We start from the raw sequence: 24,059 nt of genomic DNA on the forward strand, positions 1-24,059 counted from the left end.
TGTTGAGCACAGCACTGTGAAGCTGTCCGCAGCCTCTGCAGCACCGGTTCGATCCTGGTGGGTAGGTGAGGGTCCCACATGGTATGACAGTCCTCTCCTGTCTCGCCTGCTGCTCCCCTCAGCAGTGTATTTCAGTCAGTGTGCCTGTTCTGTTCCCCACTCTGTCTCTGTTGGATCCACTCACCCTCCTGCAAATCTAGCCTGTACCCCGGTTCTTGTGTAAATAAATAAATAAAAATCTTTCTAAAAAATAAATAAATAAATCCTGCCTCAGCACTTACCTTGGGCAAAGATGATACAAATTTTCCACCTGTGAAGATGCAGACACATGCATCAATGAAGCTAGAGTGCCAGTAATGAAAAGTACAGACCTGTACAGGGTGGTCTCTATATTTACTAGGCACATTTTCATCAGTGCATGTGCTAGTGTTTTACCAGCCACCAGGAAATCATTGTACCCAGAGAAAACTTCAATTAAAATGAAACAATACAATTTGAGGTATCCGATGTATCATCACTAGAACTGGCAAATCTTCAAAACATTATATGTGCATGAACACTAGTATATAGTTTCATTTTTATATATGGTTAAAATTATTAATAAATTGTATAATCAGCATTTAGCAGATTTCTATCTAATTTTCAAAATATAACTTTCTACTTTGCACACTTTTTAGAATCAAAGATAGTTGAGTCTGTCAAAGTGAGGGGAGGTGACTAATTTTGGAAGGATTAAAATTTTCGAAAATGTGAATTGTAGAACAGAATATGTAGTGAATTGAGAATTTCATGGGCAGCATGGAAGGGATTGAGTCCTGATGATGCAACTTAATAGTTTGTTTACTTGTCAATAAAGTGAGAATAGTTTTACATAATTTGTGGCATTAATGTGAGCATTAAATAAAATGACCTATGTAAAGAGTCTAGCATAAGATCCCAGTGTGGAGTACACTTGATAACTATTAGTACATTTTGCTTTTTGCTGTGTGCAGACAGTCTTCACCTAGCAGATTCTGACTCCACAGAAGTGCTGTAAATATACTTCAGGTACAGAGAAAGCAGCTCTTAGCAGGGAGTTTAATCTCTCAGGAATCTAGAGTGAACACTAACCAAAAATAAAATAAATTAAAAGTTAATGTGAAAATTATAAACATAGACCTATTCAGTTATTTTTTTATAAAGCTTGTAGAAAATATTTCATGTGTTTAAATGAAAAAAGGAGGTGATAAGTTGTCACAACTCAGACATTAGTTCTGTGATTTTGGAGAGTTTGTGTTCCTCTTCACGCCTGGCTTATCCACCTTCCACACAGGGCTGCAATTGTGAAAACAAAGACTATACTAAAAGACTGAAAGCTCTTCCCCTAAAAACTCATTAATATAACATAAAAGCAGCTATTTGTAAAGCAATGCTTAGAATTCCTGTTGCTATATAATGAGACTGAATCACATTCTGTTGTCCTCCACTTACTGAAAATCAAGGGGAAATCAAATTTTGAGTGGTGGCCATTTGGATGGAAATGCTTGATCACCAAATATAATGTTGCATTTTATTTCCTAGTGCTGGCAGCCAAATCAACCTATGCCCAAATGAAAACACTATAAATAACATACATAATAATTGAATGACCTAGCCAACAAGAAATTTTTCTTATCTTGATTCATTTCTGGTCATCTTCTTGGGGCTTTGAAATAGTCCTCAACCTCCCACGACCAAGAGGACTGCCCGTTTGAAACATAAGGCAGACTAGTCCATGTCACAGCTAAGCAGTGATGATAACAATAGTTGACATATATAGACATAAAGCACTTTCATATCACTCTGACTCTCAATAATTCTGGCATGTGGAAAGGCAAATGTTGCTCATTCATCCCATTTTACTGAGGTTCAGTGAGGCTATATAGCAACTTGTAAAGCCCAAAAGTAGGAACGCAGGTGGGCTGGGAAAGGAAAATGCTGACTCCTTCTCAAAGGCAGAGAGCTGATGGGCAACATGGACATTAGAATGCCATCAGCACTCTCTGTATAATAAATGCCAGTTTTTAGCACAGCAGGGAGTGCCACAGCGGTGACACTTTAACTGCATGCCAATCCTTCATGATTTCCTGGGCCCAAACCTGGAATGTTTTTCAGGGTTTTTTTTTTTTAAGATTTATTTTTATTTATTTATTCATAGAGGAACTGGAGTGTAGGCCAGAGTGCTGGAGATGAGAGGATTTGCCAAAGACAGAGTGAGGAGTAGAACAGGTGGATCAACTGAAATACACTGCTGAGGGGAGCAGCGAGCAAGACAGGGAGAGGTCTGAGGTCTGCGGCACCATGTAGGTCAGCTCCCTGGCCTGGGGATCAAAATCTTGCCATGGTGGCTGGCAGTAGGTTATAGTGCTGAGACTTTAACCCCTGCACCACCAGGAGGGCCCTTGTTTTGCAGTTTGTTATAATACAAGGTCTTCATTCTGGCACCTTTAAAACTTAAAGTTCATCTCAGAAGAACAAAGGAGAATATGCCACCAAGTTGGCTTATTTTTGGTGATCATAAAATCAGGTTACCTGAAACTTCATAAAAAAATCTTAAATGGGCTATTTTTTACCCCACCCATACAGTGTGCTGGCTAAACGACTTATGAATTGTGTCAGGTGGCATGAAAGGAGGGAAAAAACAGGGAGGACAACCCAAAGTCAAAATCAACAACCTTTGTAAATCTGAGCCATGGACTCTTTGCCTAAAGGGAATGAGGGAGGAACCAAGTTTCCACCCTTTTAATACAGAAATGAGGGCAATTGTTGAGAGAAAAAGGAAAATCTTGTCCTCTCCTCTGCTCCCTAGACAAAACATGACTAAATCACAATACAATGGATGCCATTTAAAATCCCACATCTAATTAGAAAGCAAAAATGGCATGCTTTTAAATATATATGTGTGTATATACACATTTATATGTGTATGTATGAGTGTGTGCGTGTACATATATATATATATATATATATATATTCACACACATGTTTCAGATTCCATACAACAATGCAGGGTGTCTCCAACCTTGTGTCTAATGTCATTATAAAGCATAATTAACAGCAAGTGTGTAATCATCCCTGTTGGCTCTGTTCAGATGCCAAGGATGGTGATCCAGTGCATCGTCAGGTATGGGTATAGATCCCTAATTTAAAGGCACTGATACTTCTAGGTAATGAGAGATGGATTTCAAATGGCTGCAGAGACTTGAAGGAAAAGAACAAGACTGCAAACCAGTCAGACATCTGGTTTGCTTTCTTGGTGCCAAATGTCATCCCTCTGGTCTGCAAACCTCTCTTGGACAGACAGAATCCTTTAAACCCAGCACATGGGGCAAGGCAGAGACCCAGCCCAGCTTTTAACTCTGCCAGCCTGAGATTAGGCCTGAGGACATTTGTCCCAGCCAAATAAGGAGCAGTGCCAGAAAGCATGAATTCAGCCTGCTGTCCTGCATTTGCTGGGACTTGCACTGTCAGTATGGGCAAAGAGAGTTTTGATCCTGGATGGCACATTCCTGTAGGTTTGGATTTGTATGAGGGTGAACAGAAGAACTATCTCCTTAATGAAGGATTTGGATGATGGATTATGGTTTTGTGGTGATCAAACCATTTCAGTCATTCCCACACAGTGCGATCACATCACCATCAAGGGAAACAGGCCAGCCCGAGGCCAAATTAAAAAAGTAGGGCAAACCTGTCCTTGGCGTGTTCAAAACTGGGTGTCTCTACCCGCCTCTCTTCTTTCATCATGCTCTACTTTCCCAGCCTTTTCCCTACCCTCCACCCCAGCAAGACCCAAACCCTCCTTACTGCCTCTGGCTATACAAGCATGCCTCTCAGTGAACTGGTTCATGCCATTATAGTGATAATTAGCAACTCTATTATGTTTGTTAAGGACAGTGAACTGGAAAGCTTGGAGGTGAAGGGCCATGAATACAATGCCTGGGACTAGGATTATGGAGGGAGAAAGGTCACTGGTCAGGACAAGGTCTAAGGAAATGGCTGAGTGACCCATTCCGTGGTTCTAAGTGATCGAGATGGGAAGAAGAAGTCATTAGAAACTGAAATCTCTAAGAATTATTCCAGGTATAACGTTCAGACAAATGAGGGTAAACTTGGAGGTTCAATCTTCACAGAATGTGGAAGGGTGACCCAAAGTCAGCAGATGACTACAGCAAGACATAACGTCATGATGTCATAGCTTCACATTAAAGTTCTTTAAGGGAGAAGAGAAATTGGTTTGAGAAGGAGCAATGAAAACCAAAAAACATCGCCCCACATTTAGACCCAGAATTCTACCACACATTCATACTCCAAATATAAGTCATTGGTCCCATAAGAGTCATATCCCAAGAAAAGACAGCATGCTTATAGGTTTCTTGCCTTCATTCAAAAGAGTGTGGAATAGAAAACAGATACAACTCAAGAAAGCAGAACTGGGCCTCCATGGTGGTGCAGGGGTTAAAGTCTGAGTGCTATCAAGCTATTGCCTGCCACTGCAGCACGAGTTTGATCCCCAGTCTGGGAGCTACCCACATGGTGCAGCAGACCTCTCCTGTCTCGTCCGCTGCTCCCCTCAGCAGTATATTTCAGTCAATCTGCCTGTTCTGCTCCCCCCTCTGTCTCTGGTGAATCCCCTCACACTTGCACCTCTGGCCTACACCCCAGTTCTTCTTTGCATAAATAAATAAAAAATAAATCTTTTTTTTTCATTTCAGAAAACTTGTAGTTTTTATTTTCAAACTTTTTATTTTTATATTCCTCAAAAAATTGACCCCAATCCTGGGCCTCCCTGGTGGCGCAGCGGTTGAGCGCTGGGTTGCGAAGCTGCCCGCAGCCTCCGCAGCTCCGGTTCGATTCCCGGCTGCTCCCTGGCCACTGGAGGAGGGTCCCACATGGCGCGCAGACCTCTCCTGCCGCCCGCTGCTCCCCTCAGCAGTGTACCTCGGTCCTTCTGCCTGCTCTGCTCCCCGCTCTGGCTCTGGTGAATTCTCTCACCCTCCCGCGCTTCTGACTGTACCCAGTGCTTGTATAAATAAATAAATAAATCTAAAAAAAAATTTAAAAAAATAAAAAAATAAAGACCCAGGCACTTTAATTAGAGTCTGTCATTTAAAAAAAAAAAAAATTGACCCCAATCCCTCTTTTCCCCCACTCCCTCATAGTGTGCCTCTGGGTCATAGTTGTTTGTTGATTTTGATTTTTTCTTTCTTATAGTTATTCTAAAAATAAATCTTTTTTAAAAAAAGAAAGTAGAACTCTGAGACATCAGGGTTTCGTGAGAACAATACGTAGGGAATACTCAGAGAAAAGGTTGAAGATACAAGGACTTTCGCTGGTGATGTAGCACAGAGACAAGTGGGAAATAGAGTACAGGTTCAATTTAGGGAGTGTACAGGGAGGATGTAGAGGTAAGTTATCAGGAATAACCTGGTAATATGGAATAGACAAATGACAAGTTTGTTCTTGATGGTATCTTAGGTTGAATGTGGTGGAAAGGCTGTGAGTGTTCAGGAGAAGGGAAGATGAGGGTTATAACAGAAACTTGCTAGGGCTTCATGGACCCTGTCAAAGATCCCTTTGAAGTTTGGTGCTATCTCCCTACTCCCTAAGCCCTAGGATGACTGCCCCAGCAGAGCTGGCAAGCCCTTACTTCCATACTTCCAGCATAGACTTCCATAAAGAAGTTTACTAAACTCTCAAGGCAAACATACAATGAAATAAAAAGTAGAAAGGACAAATTCTGAAGCTCCACATTCCAAATATAGGATTTTCATGCCAGGGGAGTCTTACCCTGTTCCAAAAAAAGGTTAGTATGATTAGAGGCTTTGTGCTTGAACTCAATGGAAATGCCTATTAATTGTGAGAGCAGATGCAGTGCTATCATCAGCGTGGGAAAGGCATTTTGGAAAAGGGTCTTAAAACCATACCTGGTCATTATCCCTTATGTGTATCTCTGTTTCTGTATAGATTCTTCGTATCGACACCAATAATGAAAATACAAAAAACTCAACCCAAGAATAGATTAGAATAATAAACTCAAAAAATAAATTAACAATACCTAAATTGAATAAATAATTTTAAAAATTAATAGGATAAAAGGGATCAATTGTATAATGCAGGATGGAATGGAACTTTTAGTAGTGAGCATGCAATAAATACAGATGTTGATTTATAACATCTGAAACCCATATAAGGTTATAAGGCAATATCACTTCAAAAAATTTAATAAAATTAAGAAAAAATAATTAAATTATTGATTAAATACTGATTTTAAAAAATAAATTTTACTTGATACTCTGAATGAGGGATGTTCAGTTCAGGCTAATTGAGAACTAGCAAGATGAGTCAGTGACTAAGGTCTGTAGAAATGCTCTTAATGATTTTTACAATTGTTTCCTTAATACTGGGATCATAATAAGCAGGTCGATGTTAAATTAATAACATGGAAGCATTCTAAAAAAACATATTGAATATCATGATTTTAGCCCATTCACTCGGCTTGAAGACATCCTCTGTTTTATTTTTTTCTTCCTGATACAGTATCATCTATCGGAAGGAAATATTTAAGCTAGGAAATGTAGTTGAAAGATCAAGTTAATAAAAAGGAAAGTTGTAGGGGTTTTTTTAAGATTCATTTATTTATTTATACATACAAGAACTGGGGTGTAGGCCAGAGGTGCAGGGAGGTGAGAGGATTCACCAGAGCCAGAGTGGGGATCAGAACAGGCAGATTGACCAAGTACACTGCTGAGGGGAGCAGCAGGTGAGTCAGGAGAGGTCTGCTGCACAATGTGGTTTGCTCCCTGGCCTGCCAGGGATCGAACTCATGCTGCAAAGGCTGCGGATTGCTTCATAGGTTGCATCTTTACCCCTTGTGCCACCAGGGAGGCTCCCCCCATGAGGATATTTTCTACCTGCTCTAAGAATCAAAGCTTCTCCCTCTAATTGTATTTCTAAAATACAGTTCTAGGGCCTCTCCTGGTGGTGCAGCAGTTGAGCGCTGGGCTGTGAAGCTGCCCGCAGCCTCTGCAGCACTAGTTCGATCTCTGGCAGGCCAGGGAGTTACCCACATGGCGCGACAGACCTCTCCTGCCACGCCCGCTGATCCCCTCAGCAGTGTATTTCGTCAGTCTGCCTGTTCTGCTCCCCGCTCTGTCTCTGTCTCTCACCCTCCCATGCTTCTGACTGTACCCAGTGCTTGTATAAATAAATAAATAAATCTTTTGAAAAAATAAAAATATAAGGTCAATTTAATTCAATTTAACCAATTTGACCTGTTGGTATTTATTAAAAAAATAAAATAAAATACAGTTCTAATCCTAGTGCTTCAATTTATAAAATCCTTCAGTGGTTTACCTTGGCACAAAGAATAAATCCAAGCATTGAGGACCTACATCCACAATCTGCCTCAACCTAAATATTAGCCCCCTTTCTTTCATATGCCAATTATACACCCCACACCTCACTGAAAACCTCCTCACTTCCTAAACAAGACATACATTTTATTCGACTCACATAGTTCTCTCTCTGGTGTTCTCATTCCCCACTTATCTACTTGTAAAAATTCTAATCATCCCTATCAAATTTTCCTTCTTGCTAAAGCCTCAGCCTCAGCACTACTGACATTTCACATGAAATAATTCTTTGTTGAGTGGGGGTTGATCTGTGCATTGTAAGATGTTTAGCAGTATCTCTGGCCTTTACCCACCAGATACCAATAGCAATCTTCTCCCACGCCCCTATCTGCAGTTATGACAATTAAAAATGTCTCCAAACATTCAAATGTTCTCTAGGCTTCAAAATCACTCCTGGTTGAGAACCATTGCTCTTAAAGTGTTCTCTTTACTCTCAATGAGAAATTATTTCATCCTACTCTTTACTCCACATTACTTTGTGTCTCTATTAAAATCCCTACAACTAAAGCAATAACAAGAACAGCAACAATAACAACTTCTAGCATCATCTCTATCTTGTTTCATGGTTCTTACATGTTTTTCCCCTTCCACTGGGTCTGTGAAGTTTTTATTTTTTAAGATTTATTTATTTATGCATACAAGAACTGGGGTACAGGCCAGAGGTGTGGGAGGTGAGAGGATTCACCAGAGACAGGGTGGGGAGCAGAACAGGCAGACTGAATGAAATACACTGCTGAGGGGAGCAGTGGGTGAGATACGAAAGGTCTGCTGCACCATGTGGGTCTCCTCTCTGGCTGGAGATTGAACTCGTGCCACAGTGGCTGCTGATAGCTTCATAGGTTGTGTCTTAACTCCTTGCGCCACCAGGAAGGCCCCCCTGTGAGCTTCTTGAATACAGAATATCTTCCTGGTATATACAGACCCAGTATAGAGCCTTACCACACAGGGGGTAATCTACGCATATTTGCTGAATTGACACGATATAATAAGCACTGTCTTGGTCTGTTTATCTGCCTTCTGACTAAACGTTTGATGAACACATCAATTGAAAGATTGAGAATATAATTACTCTAATGATGCTTTGCAAGTTTCTGTCCAAGTTCTTATAACTTACGTCTCCTAAGTTGGCAAGTTATAAAAAGCATGAAGAACAATAGATCCTAGAGATTTTTTTTTAAATCCTGACATTTTGAAATTGTTTGTTGTTAAATAAATAATTCTCAGACTCAGTTTAGGCTAACATAGTAACATGGTCCATTTCAGTAAACATTTTAGTTCAAAACATTTGCAGGCTGAATGATGTTTTTAAAGGTTTAAAATAGAAATATAAAGTAATGGTTTGAACTACAAAGCACATCACTTCAGAAGATGCTTATAAACTGTTGCCTTCTGGATTGCTTAGTTTGTATAAATTTCACTTGCCTGAATTGCTTGTAAATTCCTTGGGTAGGGCAGGACATTTCTCCTCTTTCCCTGACTACTTGCTAAATTAATACTTTGGAGTTAAGTGGTTGAAACTTTCCAATAAGGGAAATTAATCCAGTGACCTAGAATCCTCCAGGAACTGAGTTTAGAGATAAGTTTTAGAAGCTGTGGTTTGGTAAGGCAAAGGATGACTAGGGTACATTTCCCTCTTTGTCCCTAGGGACACAGTTGATGCCTGTTGCTGGGACTTTTGTCATTCATAATAAAAGAGATGGTTTCCCTGTGCCTCTGGAGCAACCTGATGCCACATAATTCAATTCTGAGTAGTGGAATAAACATCAAAATAACATATGGGACTTCTAGAAAGGATCTCACTTTTAAAAAAGTGAAGGGGGATTTTTACTCTTCTGCTATCATTCTCTTTTTCTGGCCTTTAACTCACATGTAGTAACTGGAAGTCCTGCAGCCATTTTAAATTATGGGTAATCTTGACGATGGAAGTATGTCCTAGTATGGTGGTGGAAAAAGACAGAAGCTGGGATTCCTGATGACACTGCAGGACTGTCATACTTGTCCCAATTACCTCTCTCTGCATTTCTTTTACTTACTTTAAGCGCACTATTACTTTGGACTTTTGTGTTTCTCTGCAACACACATTACATTAACTGACACGTAATAATTTGTAGTTGGATATTTTTGAATGCTTATTATGTGCTAAGTCGGTAGTTCTGAATGAAGAGAGCACATTACAAAAAACTTTCAGAGTTTTCAGAAAATGCAAGAGCTGTATCACACTTGAGACTCTGTATCAAAATTTACATGATGAACCTCTGGCATAAAAAATACAAACACACTATTATATATGTCAACAAATTAGATTAGTAGATAGCATGAATATATATAAATATATATGTAATATATGTAGTGTGCGTATACACTTACATCTATCCATCTCTGTTTCATCGCTTTATAGTTTTTCATAGTTTTCCTTTTTCACTTTTCATTTCATTTCATTTCATTTTCATTTCAAGGTTAGTAATATCCCCGTTTTCATTCTTTATTTTTATTTTAGGAATTTGAATCTTCTCTCATTTTTTTTCCTGGTCAAGTCTAGCTAAAGATTTGTCAATTTTGTGCAGCTTTTCAAGAAACCAAATTTTAGTTTCATTGTTTTTCTCATTGTTTTTTTCTGTTCTAGCTATTCTATATTGCTTTTATTTGATTTGATTTCTACTCTTTTTCACCCCCTTTCTTTGGGTTTAGTTGGCTCTTCTTTTTTGAGTATCTTAAGATAAAATTTCAGGTTATTTGTTACAAATATTTAAATTTCTAATGTCTTTTTTGATGTGTACATTTATAGCTATACATTTTCCTCTGAAGACTGCTTTAGATGCATCATGAATGCATTTTTAAAGCCCTGCAGAGGATTTTGATATGCACATTTGGTGAGAATAGACTGTACTTCTTTGCCACTGTCAAGTTTGTTTTTTATTATTGTTGTTTTTCCATTTCTCAGCATGATTGCTGACCTTTTTAGTAGTCAAAGGTTTTCTTATAAAGCAAAATGCCTTGGTTTGAGTTTGTCAGGTTTGCAGAGTCTTGTTTGCGCCATAAAGCTTTCTTTCACAGATTAATGTAAAAAGCAAGGACATATTTGCTCTACTTGGTCTTCTTTGTGAAATGACAACTTCCTAGGTTATATGGAAGTTTCCTTTTCTGCCTATATTTTGGAAGCCTTGACACATGTTTATATCCTTTAAGTAGAGGTCAGTTAGTAGTGGAAGCTTCCTATGCAATCATAAGCCCTTTCCCTTGGCCCATGTCCTTTGTTATTTGCCTGGCTTTCTCCATTATTTGGCAGCATTTTCACCCACTCCACGTGACAAGTGACATCATTGCTATAATGAGAATTCCAAGCGGCACCACTGGAATAAAGCCCATCTGTGTGCCTGCTCCCACACTTGACAAAACAAATTCCAAATTCATTCAGCATGCCGCTGCCATTTAGTCACTGTGACATATCCCAAATTTTGGACTCTGTGCAAAAACCAATCTGTGCCCACAAAATTAATCATGGAACACATTTTATGACGTTTGACAACAACTTAAAAGGTTCTCATCTCTGGCAGGTGGCTCTGCCAATCTGCAAGTATGTGCATGACAAATTTTGAACAGTATATTGTGTGGCTGAAAATACATCATGCAGGATGCACACCCTGGAGAGAACTAGAGTGAGTCCAACCAATCCTGAAGTCTGTCTCAGGGACACAGAAGCCAGACCACTGTCTCGTGAAGGAAGGATGATGGCCCCAGGTACAAATGGAAAGCCAAAGAAAAGGCAACAGCTCGTGTGCCAGTAGATGCTGAGAACATTGGCACAATTGCCTGTGTTGGCAGGACCAAGAGTTTGAGATGGCTAATTTAAGCGACAAGATCCTGGCAAACAGATTTATTTAGGGCAAGGGTGCGTCAGGAAGATGCCAGAAAAACGCATCAATCTGTGCCTTTACATGTACTGTAGAGTGATGATGAAACAATTGACATTCAAAAAGTAAACCCTTTCTTTATTATAATCTGTAACTCATCCCAACAAAAAAGTAGGGTTTACTTTAGATCTCTTGTATTCCAAGGTGGGGTTTTGTGTTCTGACCTGACATCTGTGATTCATTCAAAAGGTGTTCTTGAAGAGATTTCCCCATACCGTTGTATTTGATTAGATCAACTGTTTACTTTAAAAGCAGGCTAATTTACAATTCATAATATTCACTTCAAATAAAGGAAATCAGTTATCTAAAATTTTACTTGCTGAGTATATTGCGCCAAACTTTACTGGAAAAAGAAAGAAGACAGAAGCTTTAGCTTTAGCTGTACTAATAGAGGGCTGCATAGATTATTTTACTGACGAGTAATTTTTTTCTGCAGTAAGATGCAACTGTTCTAAATATCTATCCCATATAGTAGCACCTACTTGTGTAGAGTGTGACAGACCATAAAATAGTAAAACATTCTACTTAGCATATCTGGCTTCCTCATATTACTTACCATTTCGGAGCTTCTCTATATAGACTCCTACCCTTAAGTTTCCCCTACCCTTTTACTCGATGCTGTCTTAGTCCATTGCATTTGTAATGGCGTGGGTTAAGAAAACTATCATTCTATAGCAGCTACTTAGGACTTTGTTTTTATAGAAGAACTAAATTTGCACAAAATAACTTTGACTGGGATTTGACTTCCTATCTATTCTTCTTCTTCTCTGAGGCAGGAAGTAACATGAGGAAGCAACAGGTGGAAAGGAGTTCTTCCACAGGAAGAGAGAGCAGTTCTGGATTAGGAAGCCTGGTGATTCAATATCTGGCAAAAGCTTACAAGCAAAAGCAGCTCTACTTCTGCAGTGAAGGAGTTGGACTCTCAAGGTCTCTCCCAACTCTGATACTTCAAGGTATATTAATTAAGGAGGGACATTTTAGGCAATATCTCTTTACAAGTTAGCTGATTCTTTCATTTATGGTGTATGTTGAATACAAATTGGTTGTTTGTTAATTGAATCATATCTTCCTCTTGCATAAATAGCGCCTGAAAATTTTTTCTTCCTTACCTATGTTTAAATAATTAATCTATTCTGATTCCCAATTATTAAAATATGCCTTTTTATTCTTTCTTTTTTTTTTAAAGATTTATTTATTTATGCATATAAGAGCGGGGGACAGGCCAGAGATGGGGGTGAGAGGATTCACCAGAGACAGAGTGGGGAGAAGAGCAGGCAGATTGACTGGAATACACTGCTGAGGGGAACACTGGGCGAGTCAGGAGAGGTCTGCTGCCTCATGTGGGTTGCTCCCTGGCCAGCCAGGGGATTGAACTCGTGCTGCAGAGGCTTCGGATTGCTTCATAGTGCTGTGCTTAACCCCTTACGCCACCAGAGAGGCCCGCCTTTTTATTCTTTCTGAAAAATTTTAGGATCTACTTATGCCTGGAATTCTGAAATTTCATTATGATTATATGTATTAAAAGTTCCTGAGGACAGAGAAAAGATCATTCAAAAGAAGAATGGCAAACAATCCACAATCCTAGCTCATGAGAATAGCTCCTATCCCTGCCAGTCAGGGTAGAACCACAATATTCATGGGACTTGAGGTATTGCCTCAGTGGTGAGACACAGCTCTTCACAAAAGACTGAACAGGGGCCTCCCCGGTGGCGCAGCGGTTGAGCGCTGGGTTGCGAAGCTGCCCGCAGCCTCTGCAGCGCCAGTTCGATCCCCGGCTGCTCCCTGGCCACCGGAGGAGGGTCCCGCATGGTGCGCAGACCTCTCCTGCCGCCCGCTGCTCCCCTCAGCAGTATACTTCGGTCCTTCTGCCTGCTCTGCTCCCCGCTCTGGCTCTGGTGAATTCTCTCACCCTCCCGCGCTGCTGACTGTACCCAGTGCATGTATAAACAAAACAAACAAACAAACAAACAAACAAATAAATAAACATGCCTCTATATAAAAAAAGAAAAAAAAAAAAAGAAAAGACTGAACAGGTTACAACTCATGAAGTCTAAAAACAAGCCTCAAAAACACAAAATCATTTCCAAGTATCCTATCTGCATTTCGAAACAAAAATTAATATAAGAATACAAAAATATCCAGGACTCAAAAAATTTAAGTTTGCAATACTAGACATCCTATGTAGATATAACAAATTACCAGTCATGTAAGAAGCAGGAAATTATGAGGCATAATGAGGAGAAAAATCAATCAATAGAAAAAGTGTCTGCAATGGCACAAATGATAGAACTAGTAGACACAGATATTAAAGTTATTATAATTTTATGTGTTCAAGAGGAAAGACTGAACATGTTAACTAAGGAGAGGGAAAAATGCATGCAGAAACACACAAAATGGAACTGCTAGAGATAAGACTATAATATCTGAAATGAAAATTGAGCTAGAGATTAAGAGAATATTAGATGTTGAAAAAAGAAAAACAGAAAAGCTTGAAATAAAACAAAATGAAATGAGCATCAGGGAGTTTTAAGACAATAGAAGCAGCAGGATATATACTTAAGTGGAGTCACCGATGGAGAGAAACTGGAAGATATTTTAAGGGGCCTCCCTGGTGGCACAAGGGGTTAAGACGCAAACTATGAAGCTATCCATAGCCTCTGCAATATGAGTTCGATCCCCGGGTGGCCAGAGAGAAACCCATATGGCACAGCAGACCTCTCCTGACTTGCCTGCTGCTCCCCCCAGCAGTGTACTTAAGTCAATCCGCCTGTTCTGTTCCCCACTTTATCTCTGGCGAATCCTCTTACCCCCTACACCTCTGGCCTGTACACCAGTTCTTGTATGCATAAATAAATCTTAAAAAAGAAAAAGAAAAAATATTTTAAGAAATAAGGGCAAATGTATTTGACTTGCTTCAAGTGATAACCTCACAAACTAGCAAGGCAACTGGTAGACATTAGGCATTCAATAAATGTTTCTTGAACACATTTGTAGTAGAATAATGTATAAGAGATAAGCACAACAGCGCTATTTGCAGGGTATGAGGCCGTTAGTACTCAAAGAACAGTATGAAGAAAAAAGCGTAGTAGAAGTGGCGTGTCCTCAGTGACCTGGAGGGTGAGTTTAGTTTGGAGTGTATAGCATTTGGAGAATTGGAGAAGAAAAAGAAGAACATTCCACATAAGAGCAGCACAAGTGAAGACTTGGAAACAAAATAAACTTGGTTTTGACTATACCATCTGGACTAGCAAGTGGTGGTGGCACTTGAGGGATAAATGAGAAGCAAGGTTAAATGGGTGAATAAGGGTCTGAGAATGCAACGCTTTAGAATAGGAAACAGGAGAAACCATTTAAAGTTTTTAAAGAGAAACCACTGATAATGAAATCAAGGTTCAAGGGGAGAAATGTATAATGGTGATATTTATGATAGGTTAAAAGAAAATATAACTGAATGGAAAGAGTGGGTCCGGAGCAATCAGGAGATTGTTAAAACAATTTTGTCATGAAGTGTTGAAAACCATACATTATCAGCACAGAACAGAACTTGCAACTATTTCATTTAAATTAAGAACTACGAGTACCGGATGGTCTCACTCATAGCAGGAGTCTAGAAAACTTAAATAAGGGACCAGGAAAATGAATAACTGTAAGAAAGTGAAAATCAAAATCAACAAAAACTGTGAACCAGAGACACTTTATGAGTGGTGGGGGGCGGGGAAGGGAGGGATTGGGTCAAAATAAGGGGATTGTAATTGTATGGGAAATATAAAAATAAAATTTATTTTAAAAAATAAATTAAGAACTACGTTTTCTCAGGGTGCATAAAATTTTCAAAAGTGGCCCTAAGAATCGGCAATGGAACAATATCATTTACTTCATATTTCATTTACATCCGATTTCAGACAAGCTTTTAAAAATTGTTTCTTTGATGTGCCCTGAGTGCCTTGTTTCTCTCGCTCACCCAAGTGCTTCACACCTTTTGTTCTTCCCAGTCCTTCTTTCAAACAGACTTGAAAGTAATTTTTAAAATCAAGTCAATGTTGTCAGACACAGAGTTTACAATAACCCGTCTATACAGGTGGGTTTAATCCTAGAGTTTAATGGAAAAGAGCTCGGAAAAGAGGACTCTTCGTCGCACAGATGGGGAAACCGAGGCCCCAAGTGGTTCAAACGAACTGTCCAAACTCAACGCCATTTTAGTCAAGCTGGGACAAGAATCCAGAAGCTTCCAAGGGTAGAGAAGGGTTCGAAACGAGTGGGATAACGAAGTGAATCCCAAGGGAAGAAGCTTGAGTCAGGACATGGCTCTTTTCAACTTTGGGGGGAGGGGGGAGTACATGATTCCAGAACCTTCGACTCGCCGAAGGAGCTCGGCACCCAGCTGCCTCATTACCCTGGGCCCGCGCAGCCGCCAACCACCCCGCCACCGCGGTTCCCGCTCTCGCGATACTGGCGCCTCTAGCCTAGTCCTCTTCCCGCTAGGCCCCGCCCCGTAGGCCCCGCCTCCCCACCGCAGCCCTTTTGTCGTCATTTCCTGTGGGTCTGCAGGCAAAGGGACAAGATGGCGGCGCTGGGGGAACCGGTGCGGCTGGAGAGGGGTGAGTGCGGCCGAGGCTGGACCGAAGTGGGTGGCGTGGGTGGAGGAGTGCTGTGCCGCCGAGGGCGGGTGGAGGGGCGGCCAGGCTCCGACACCCGAAGCCAGGCTGTTCCTCGAGCTAGCGCGGTAACTGCCGACGTCGTAGCGTCCGACCCCAGGGAGGGCGCTGGCGATTTCTGGACGCTTCCCAGACCCCTCGTCTGTGCCTGGGGGCCCGGCACTATTATACATCACCGGTTCACATTCACTTGCTGCAGGCGCGCTCCCGCGGTGGGTGTGGGAGAGGCTGTGTGCAGAGACGTGTCAACCTGAGGAGCAAACACTGCACGCCCAGTTCGGACAGACTATACGCACTGCCCGTATTGTACGCGATCAAGTGGGTGTCCCCGCTTTCACCCCCACCCTGGACAGACAGCGCATTCACACGGAAACCTCCTTCCCCCTATTTTTTGCACAAACTCCAACGTTACTTGTATTTCTGTTGGGGTGTTTTCCTGGCTTTGGTGCCTCTCCCAGGTACGGAGAAGGTGCTTTAAAAACAATCCTACTGATGTGTTCTTGGGCAGATTATATAACCTGATGGAATCGTGGTAGTTGTTAAATACTTGAAAGTGCATTCTTTTCCCTTCTTTACAAACCCTGCAATTGGTGTCCGACCGGTTGCTTACGTTTTAGAATAAACTGTCGAGGAAAATAAGGTCTGTTTTGCTGAGTGGAAACCGAAAAGCCTGTGGAAAATGCATAGCTGTGTTCCTGTGAGGGCCCTGTTACAGATTTTCAGCATTCCACTTTTTCCGCTCCAATTTCTTTATTTCCAGTGATTTCTGATATGCTTTTGACACACCGATATTAGAAGTCACTGCTAAGTGTCAGCAAGTACAAACTAAACATTTTAAATACCAGTAGCAAACTAGTATACAATGGATATTGAAACTATCTGGTAAATAATAACACTTGCAGTTACAGTCTGAATGTTAAGTAATACGAGCTTTAAGAAGGAAATAAATTTTTAGAAATACTGTAGAGAAACTTTTTCTAATTCATCACACAAAGGATTGCTTATTTTAATTTTGTTTATTCATTATGGTATTCATTATCTGTAAGCCTCTTTATAAGTGACATTGTTTCTCTCCAACCTACCAGACCACTAATTAAAGCATCATTTTTGACAAAGGAGTAGCTACTCTGGGAACACTTGCTAAGTTTGACCTAAGCCTGTGACAGCTTCCTCCTGAGCACAGTGTCATTATGCTTTGTACATGGAAAAAGATCTGTTTGGTGTTAACAGGAGTGGGTGCTTTTCATTGAAAGCCAGTTGTAGGCTTCTGACATGTTGCAGTCTTTTATATTTTTAAGTGCAGCATAAAATGTGGAACTTCACCATTGACATTTTGTTTTGGTAGTCATGGTTTTGGGTTTGCTGGGTGGGTTTTTGTCTCTCTTTTTTTTTTTCCTTCTGTTTCAGAGTTTCAAAGAATGCTCAGCACCTTAGAAGGATGAATTAGTGATTGTCGTCATAGAAAGTCAGATTATATCAACTCTGACTCTTTGGAATGCTCAGCACCTTAGAAGGATGAATTAGTGATTGTTGTCATAGAAAGTCAGATTATATCAACTCTGACTCTTTGGAATTTTGTTAACAGACTTTAATAACAAACTCAGCAGTATAAAAATTAGTGCTTGTGATGACGATCCTGAATGCTTGCAGAAGCATCAAAACAGGATCAGTGGAACACATTTGAGCACATATTAGTTAGTCAAGGTTCAGTAAAGGGTATTTTGCTGTTTCAACTTTTTAATTGGATATTTTTGTAGAGCTTAATGTTTTGTCACTTTGTAAATCAAAATAATTGATTAACAGCCCTTGGTGTTGGCATTGGCCATTTGGTGGTGGGAAATCAGAAAGGTCAAAGTTTATTTCCCTTGCATTTACTTAAGTTTAAGGTTTTGTTTCCTAAATTTGAAAAAAAAAACACATTTTTCCTGGTTTTCCAGCTGCAAGCACAAAGAAGGCTATGCTAATACTATAAAAGAAATTGTTTAGGTCCTTCAGTATAATATAAAATTCAAAGCTTCTACCACTTAGACAAAAGGGAGCTAGGAGTAGAAGAATAGGTTCTCTGTGCCCCTTGAGTGCAAAAACAGGTTGGGCAGAAAAGTCAAAGTAGAGATAGTCCTTAACAGAGTTGTAACATGACGCTGAATCTTATGAAGATTTCTTAATTCATAAAATACTTATCCTCCCTAACATGCTTAATAAATTTATGTAAATGTGTAGGCACCCTTCATATTTCTTATGATTAATTGCTGCCAGTGTAACATAACATTTATGCTTGCTGTATGCCATGCCCTTTCCGTATATTTTTTGGTTTAGTTGTAAAGTAGTTCTTATGAGGAAAGTACTGTTGTTTCCATTTTACAATACAGAAATTGAAACAATGGGGAGATTAAGTAATTTGTCCCCAAGATCACAAAGCTAGTGTTAAGACCAAAGTAGCAAAACTAACAGTATTTTTTTCTATTTTTAAACATGTATTTGACCTTGTTTTAATTAAAACATTGTGTCAATGATCCAAAGTTGAAAATAGACCTATTAATTTCATTCAGTTATACTGTTATATTAAATATGTCCTTACCACATAATGCATCTGTTGTTGAATAGTTTATATCTTCATATATGCTGTGTGTTCTTTTGGGAAATGTACAGTTGTTTGATTAACGCATGTTTTGTTTTCTCAGTGAGTTGGTTGCTAATAATGATAGGTAAATTTTTATTGACTGAATAGTTCCTGATAAAATTGTCAGCTTTTCAGAGGCAGTACAGTGTTCGTGTTTCTATCAGATTTGAGCCCCACTCCTTTTCCTGTGGTATTTAGTACTATATTGAGTTTATCTGTATCTCTGAAAAATGTTGTTTTTCAGATTTTATACTGTACAGCATCAGTATTCCTAATCTGCTATAAAATTTAGCATTCTCAGATTTTATATTACCACTCACCATAAGTAAGTATACACACACCTCCTCACTTCCCCACCTCCACACATAAGCTCACAATCTTATGCTGCTTTTGCACCTTGCCTTCTTATTTCTTGGTAGTCCTGAAGGAAGGAATCCTGACTGCTGTACTGTTAGATAGACATTCAGAAAAACTTCAAAAAAATTACCTATCAGTGTGTGTGTGTTTAAATTTAGATATTTGTAGAGCAATTGAATTGTTGGAAAAACTGCAAAGAAGTGGAGAAGTACCACCACAGAAACTGCAGGCTTTACAAAGAGTTCTTCAAAGTGAATTCTGCAATGCTGTAAGAGAGGTGAGTAAATGGGATTAAAATTTATTAAAAACTTGATTGAACTAGGTAAACAAATTTGAGTTCAGAATTTCTTAAGAAATTGAATTTTAGAAAGACGTTAGAACTCTTGCGTTTTTGGAGTTCCTGATAGAAAAACATTTTACAAAGATGATAACTTTGCCGAAAATTTTTACACATTCATTGACTTCACAGAGAACTCAAACATGGTGTGTTCTGAGATTTAAAATCACGATGATAACTTTGGATTTTACAGGTGTATGAGCATGTCTATGAGACTGTGGACATCAGTAGCAGTCCCGAAGTAAGAGCGAATGCAACTGCAAAGGTTTGTTTTTTCATTTACTAAGAGTGAGAGAATTCTTTGTGAGTCAAGTTTAAAATATGTTAATTTATTAATAAGCTTATTTAATTCATAATAAGCTTATTTTGGAAAATAACTTAGAGTATCTTTCAAACTACATGAAACTTCTCAAGTACCTAGAAAAAAAAATAGGACATTTTTAAATCAACTTTACAAAAGGTATTTTGTCATACCTTTTATATGATAGAATCATACAGTTTAGGTAATGTGTTAGAAATACACTTATAGACAGTAATACCTGTCACATAACACATAGTTGTTATAGGTACATTGTTATTCATTATGTAAATTTTCATCAAAATTCTGAGATATAGATGATCATTTTATTGGTGAGGAAGCATCAAGTTAGATTATTTGCCTCAAACCACATAAATGGTAGCTCGTAGAGCTGGAGAATGCCCTGAGGTTGCTCTTTGCTTTCTCTTTTACCTTGACTCTTATGGTCAAGAGTAATTACCTCTTTGGAGTTGCAAATGGTAGTTTTATATGCTTTTCTAAGTGTTTTCTCAAATCCAAACATTGTCCTCAGTGGCCATCATATATGATTAGAATAAGTTACTACCAACAATAGGTGACTTATACTAGAATTGGTCATGAGTAAGTAATTTTTCTTTTATAGTTAACTGTTTCACAAGAGAAAGTTTTGAATTTGAATACAGTCATTCGGTTATAAATATACAATGGAAAACTGCTCGGCTATGGAGAAAAGTTGAATTTTTGCCCCTTGTGATAACTTTGATGCACATTGAAGAGGTTATACTAAGTGAAATATTGAGAAGTTGAAAGACAAATTCTATACAATTTCACTCCTGGAAGACAAACGAAGAAAATCAAAAGAAAAATACATGCTTTGATTCTGACAATAGAATGGTAGTTACCTGAGTAGTAAAAGGTAGGTGGTGGGTGGAACAGATAGAGGGGGTTGATTGGATGGTAACTAGACCTCTGATGGGAGGCATGATGTGGCATACACTGTTGTCAGCTATATAATACATCTGACACAGAGTGTTACCTTAAAAAGGTGTGCCTTAAAAAAATACGTACTTAGTTTGGTAGAATAGGAAAAACCTGCAGAAACTTGCATTTAATTCCTGACATATCATTTTTTGAGCCTTAATTCTCTTAGTAAAATGAGGCCTCTGTTAATCTTAGAACATAGTGCTCTTCAGCAAATCTTGATTTCTTTCCTTTTCCCCGTGCCTTTTTTGTTCTTGTATCCTGGGCCATCACAGAAAATGGTACTTAATACCTTAAAAAGCAAAGTGAAGCCAAATATTTCAGCTTTGTGTTAGAATTAGTCTAAATTAGACTAAATTTGAAGTTACTAAAGAACCCCATCTTCTGTGAGGTTTTAGTAATAATGAAGTTAAAGCAAAAAACAAAACCGTTCACATTGGTTTTAAGTAACCTCATTCTTGATATTGAGTTCTTTCTTTTTTTTTTTTTTTAAAGATTTATTTATTTATACAAGAGCTGGGGTTAAGGCCAGAGGTGCAGGATGATCAGAGAATTCACCAGAGACAGAGCAGGGAGCAGAACAGACAGACAGATCGAAAGCACTGCTGAGGGGAGCAGCGAGCGAGACAGGAGAGTTCTGCCGCGCCATGTGGGCACCTCCCTGGACAGCCAGGAATCAAATCAGCATTGCAGAGGCTGTGGACAGCTTCACAGCACGGCACTCTACCAGCTGCGCCACCAACAACTTAGTCATTTAATTTGTAGTACAAATAGAACAGCAGCCATAATGGGTCCTAGCACCTTTTAGGTTATATGTGTGAGTTCTGTCCTGCCCAAAGCTATTCAGCTCTAAAGCTCGGGAGAGCTGGCATACTGGGGGAAGTATGCTCCTCTCTCACGTGCTCATGGTTCATCTGCCTAGCAAGCCTCTGGCCAAGCGCAACACACAAGTTCTAGGCACTGGGTGGACCAGCAGTAGCCTGAACAATCTTAACGTGTCTTACATAGTACCAAGGTTTGTTTGCTTGCTTCTCCTTAAAACACAATCCACTGCTAGTTTACCTTTCCCCAGAAGTTGAGGGCATTCAAACACAAAGGTTTGAATGTTTTAAGAGACAAAAGAACCCAAGTAAACAAAGGGTGTATTTTTAAACGAAAAATTTCCTTTCAGGCTACTGTTGCTGCATTTGCTGCCAGTGAAGGACATTCTCACCCTCGAGTTGTTGAATTACCAAAAACTGAAGAAGGCCTTGGATTCAATATTATGGGAGGCAAAGAACAAAACTCTCCAATCTACATATCTCGAATAATTCCCGGTGGAATTGCTGATAGACATGGGGGCCTCAAGAGAGGAGATCAGCTCCTTTCTGTTAATGGAGTGGTAAGGATGAACTTTCTTTCTATTTGTAGTAATATGTTGTGACCACTTGGTGGTGCATTTGAGTTACAGAAATGAGATGTAGGGAAAAAAACAGAGACTGTATAGTTTAGATCCCTTGGGGGAATCCTAGGCATTACTATTTAATACAGTGATACTTTTTAAAGCACTTTTTAGTATGGTTTGCTTTTCTCCAATGTAAATTAGCAATGTTTAGTGATATTTTTATAAAGTAAGGAGTTAAGACAGAACATTAAAAACATTAAATGAGAAATTTGCCCTCAGTTTAGTTTTATAGAACATCAGTAGCTTGATTTACTTCTGACTTAGTGCAATAACAGACTAGTATTTGTTATTTAGGAACTTAAAAACTAGTTCCTATACACACACTGTATGATTTAACAGGATTATACCCTGATTAAAATGATAAAGCAGGATTGTTTTATAGGTTTACAGTGTTGGAATAATACATTACAACTTTTAAATATTTTGAGTTACTTCCAAAACTAGATACTAATTGCGTGTGTTTTTTTTAGAGTGTTGAAGGAGAACATCATGAAAAAGCCGTAGAACTACTGAAAGCAGCGCAAGGAAAGGTTAAATTAGTGGTGCGATACACACCCAAGGTCTTAGAAGAAATGGAATCACGCTTTGAAAAAATGAGATCAGCAAAACGCAGACAACAGACCTAATGCAGCTCAAAACTTTCTATTCCATTTGCTTTTAGCTAGAGAAGTTTTACTTGTGACCTACTGATGGCCGCAATGCCAATGATTGTAAAAAAACAAACTTCCCGTGAAATCCTCCTTGCCATTTTATAAATGCCTATTTTAACATCATTTATGGTTCCAGAGATGCATACACTTTTTTCTGACAAGAAAAAGTAAAAGGTGATGAGGGCAATTCTGTCCCGCTGTTTTTACAGGCCTTTTTCAAATGCAGATTTTGTCATAAAGTTGTTATAGATTTTTAAAAATGCTTTTTTAATATTAAAATGTACTTTTACATTCTTAATCTTTTTTTAGGAAAAAAGTTTGCTTTCTTTAGCTACTTATTTAAGAGTAACAGTTCTCCAGTTCTTTTTTTGTTTACTCTGGTTTTTTTTAGCCTATAAAATTGCATCATGGTTTTCCAGGAAATTAAGCATACAGTCTCGGCTACAGCAGTTCATTACACTATCAATGTTAACATCCCTGCTGCATTTTGTACTTTGAACATACATATATAATCAATGGTAAGTCATAAACTAGCACAGTGGAAGTTTTTTACTTTAAACATAATGAATAGTCATTTATACTGATTTGTAAAAGCAAGTTTTTAAATATTGAAAACAATCATTGCTAAAATACGTATTCTTTCATAATTGAATACTGAGACAAGAAGATGTAATGTGTTAGCATTACTGATTACATCTCTTTCTATTTGTATTCAACAATATAGCATAAATTACAAATGCAAAAATAAGTTCAGGTTTCATCTTTTACAAATTTTTTTTTAATGCTCTCCATCTTTAAGTATATTTTTTACATTTTGGTCTTTCCATTCTTAGAGATGAGCCAGTTAGTTTGTGGTGGGAAAAAGGGAAGCAGAGTAGTAAAGTGATACTTTTAATCCCACTAGCCTCAAGAGTTTCACACTTAAAACTAGCTCAGTAATAAAGAATTGATTTTTAAATAGGAAGATGGTAGAAGGATATATTTAAGGTATATAGGAATTATGAGCTGATATGTTCATAAAAATCTGAAGACTTTATAACAATGAGTCAGAACTCATTCATGTTAAAATAGTTGGATTTTGAGATGATCTGTTCAAAAGTGATTTAAATATGATGGAAACTTAGAGAGATACCTTCATTTGTCCACTGGATGTCACTATTTTACTGAAAGGCAGCTATTAGTGTATGACTGACTGAGGTCTTTTTAAAAGCAAGTTGAAGTTCATTTTCAAGAACATATGTTTGTTTTTTAAGTGACAGATGTTAAAAAGAGGATACTGGATTGAAATATATAAGAAATTTAGCATCATTATTGACCCTGTATAAAAAGGGAGCGTTTTGTAACATTCCTTCAGGAAGAATAGAAATGTATACTTTTTCTGCATGTTTGTGAAAAGC

At 38.7% G+C, this 24,059-nt stretch overlaps 1 protein-coding gene across 1 annotated transcript; it reads left to right on the plus strand.

The window, feature by feature from the left end:
- Positions 1 to 15,902: 15,902 nt before the first annotated feature.
- On the plus strand, positions 15,903 to 22,638 carry LIN7C (lin-7 homolog C, crumbs cell polarity complex component; the record flags this gene model as incomplete). The annotated part of the gene is made up of 5 exons (XM_084238485.1): positions 15,903 to 15,939; positions 19,132 to 19,250; positions 19,504 to 19,575; positions 21,740 to 21,949; positions 22,483 to 22,638. 5 exons carry the CDS (start codon positions 15,903 to 15,905, stop codon positions 22,636 to 22,638), a joined length of 594 nt encoding a protein of 197 aa, XP_084094611.1.
- Between the last annotated feature and the right edge of the window lie 1,421 nt (positions 22,639 to 24,059).

The sequence above is a fragment of the Talpa europaea genome (assembly GCF_964194135.1).
Source record: "Talpa europaea genome assembly, chromosome: 1".
NCBI classification, from domain to species: Eukaryota; Metazoa; Chordata; class Mammalia; order Eulipotyphla; family Talpidae; genus Talpa; species Talpa europaea.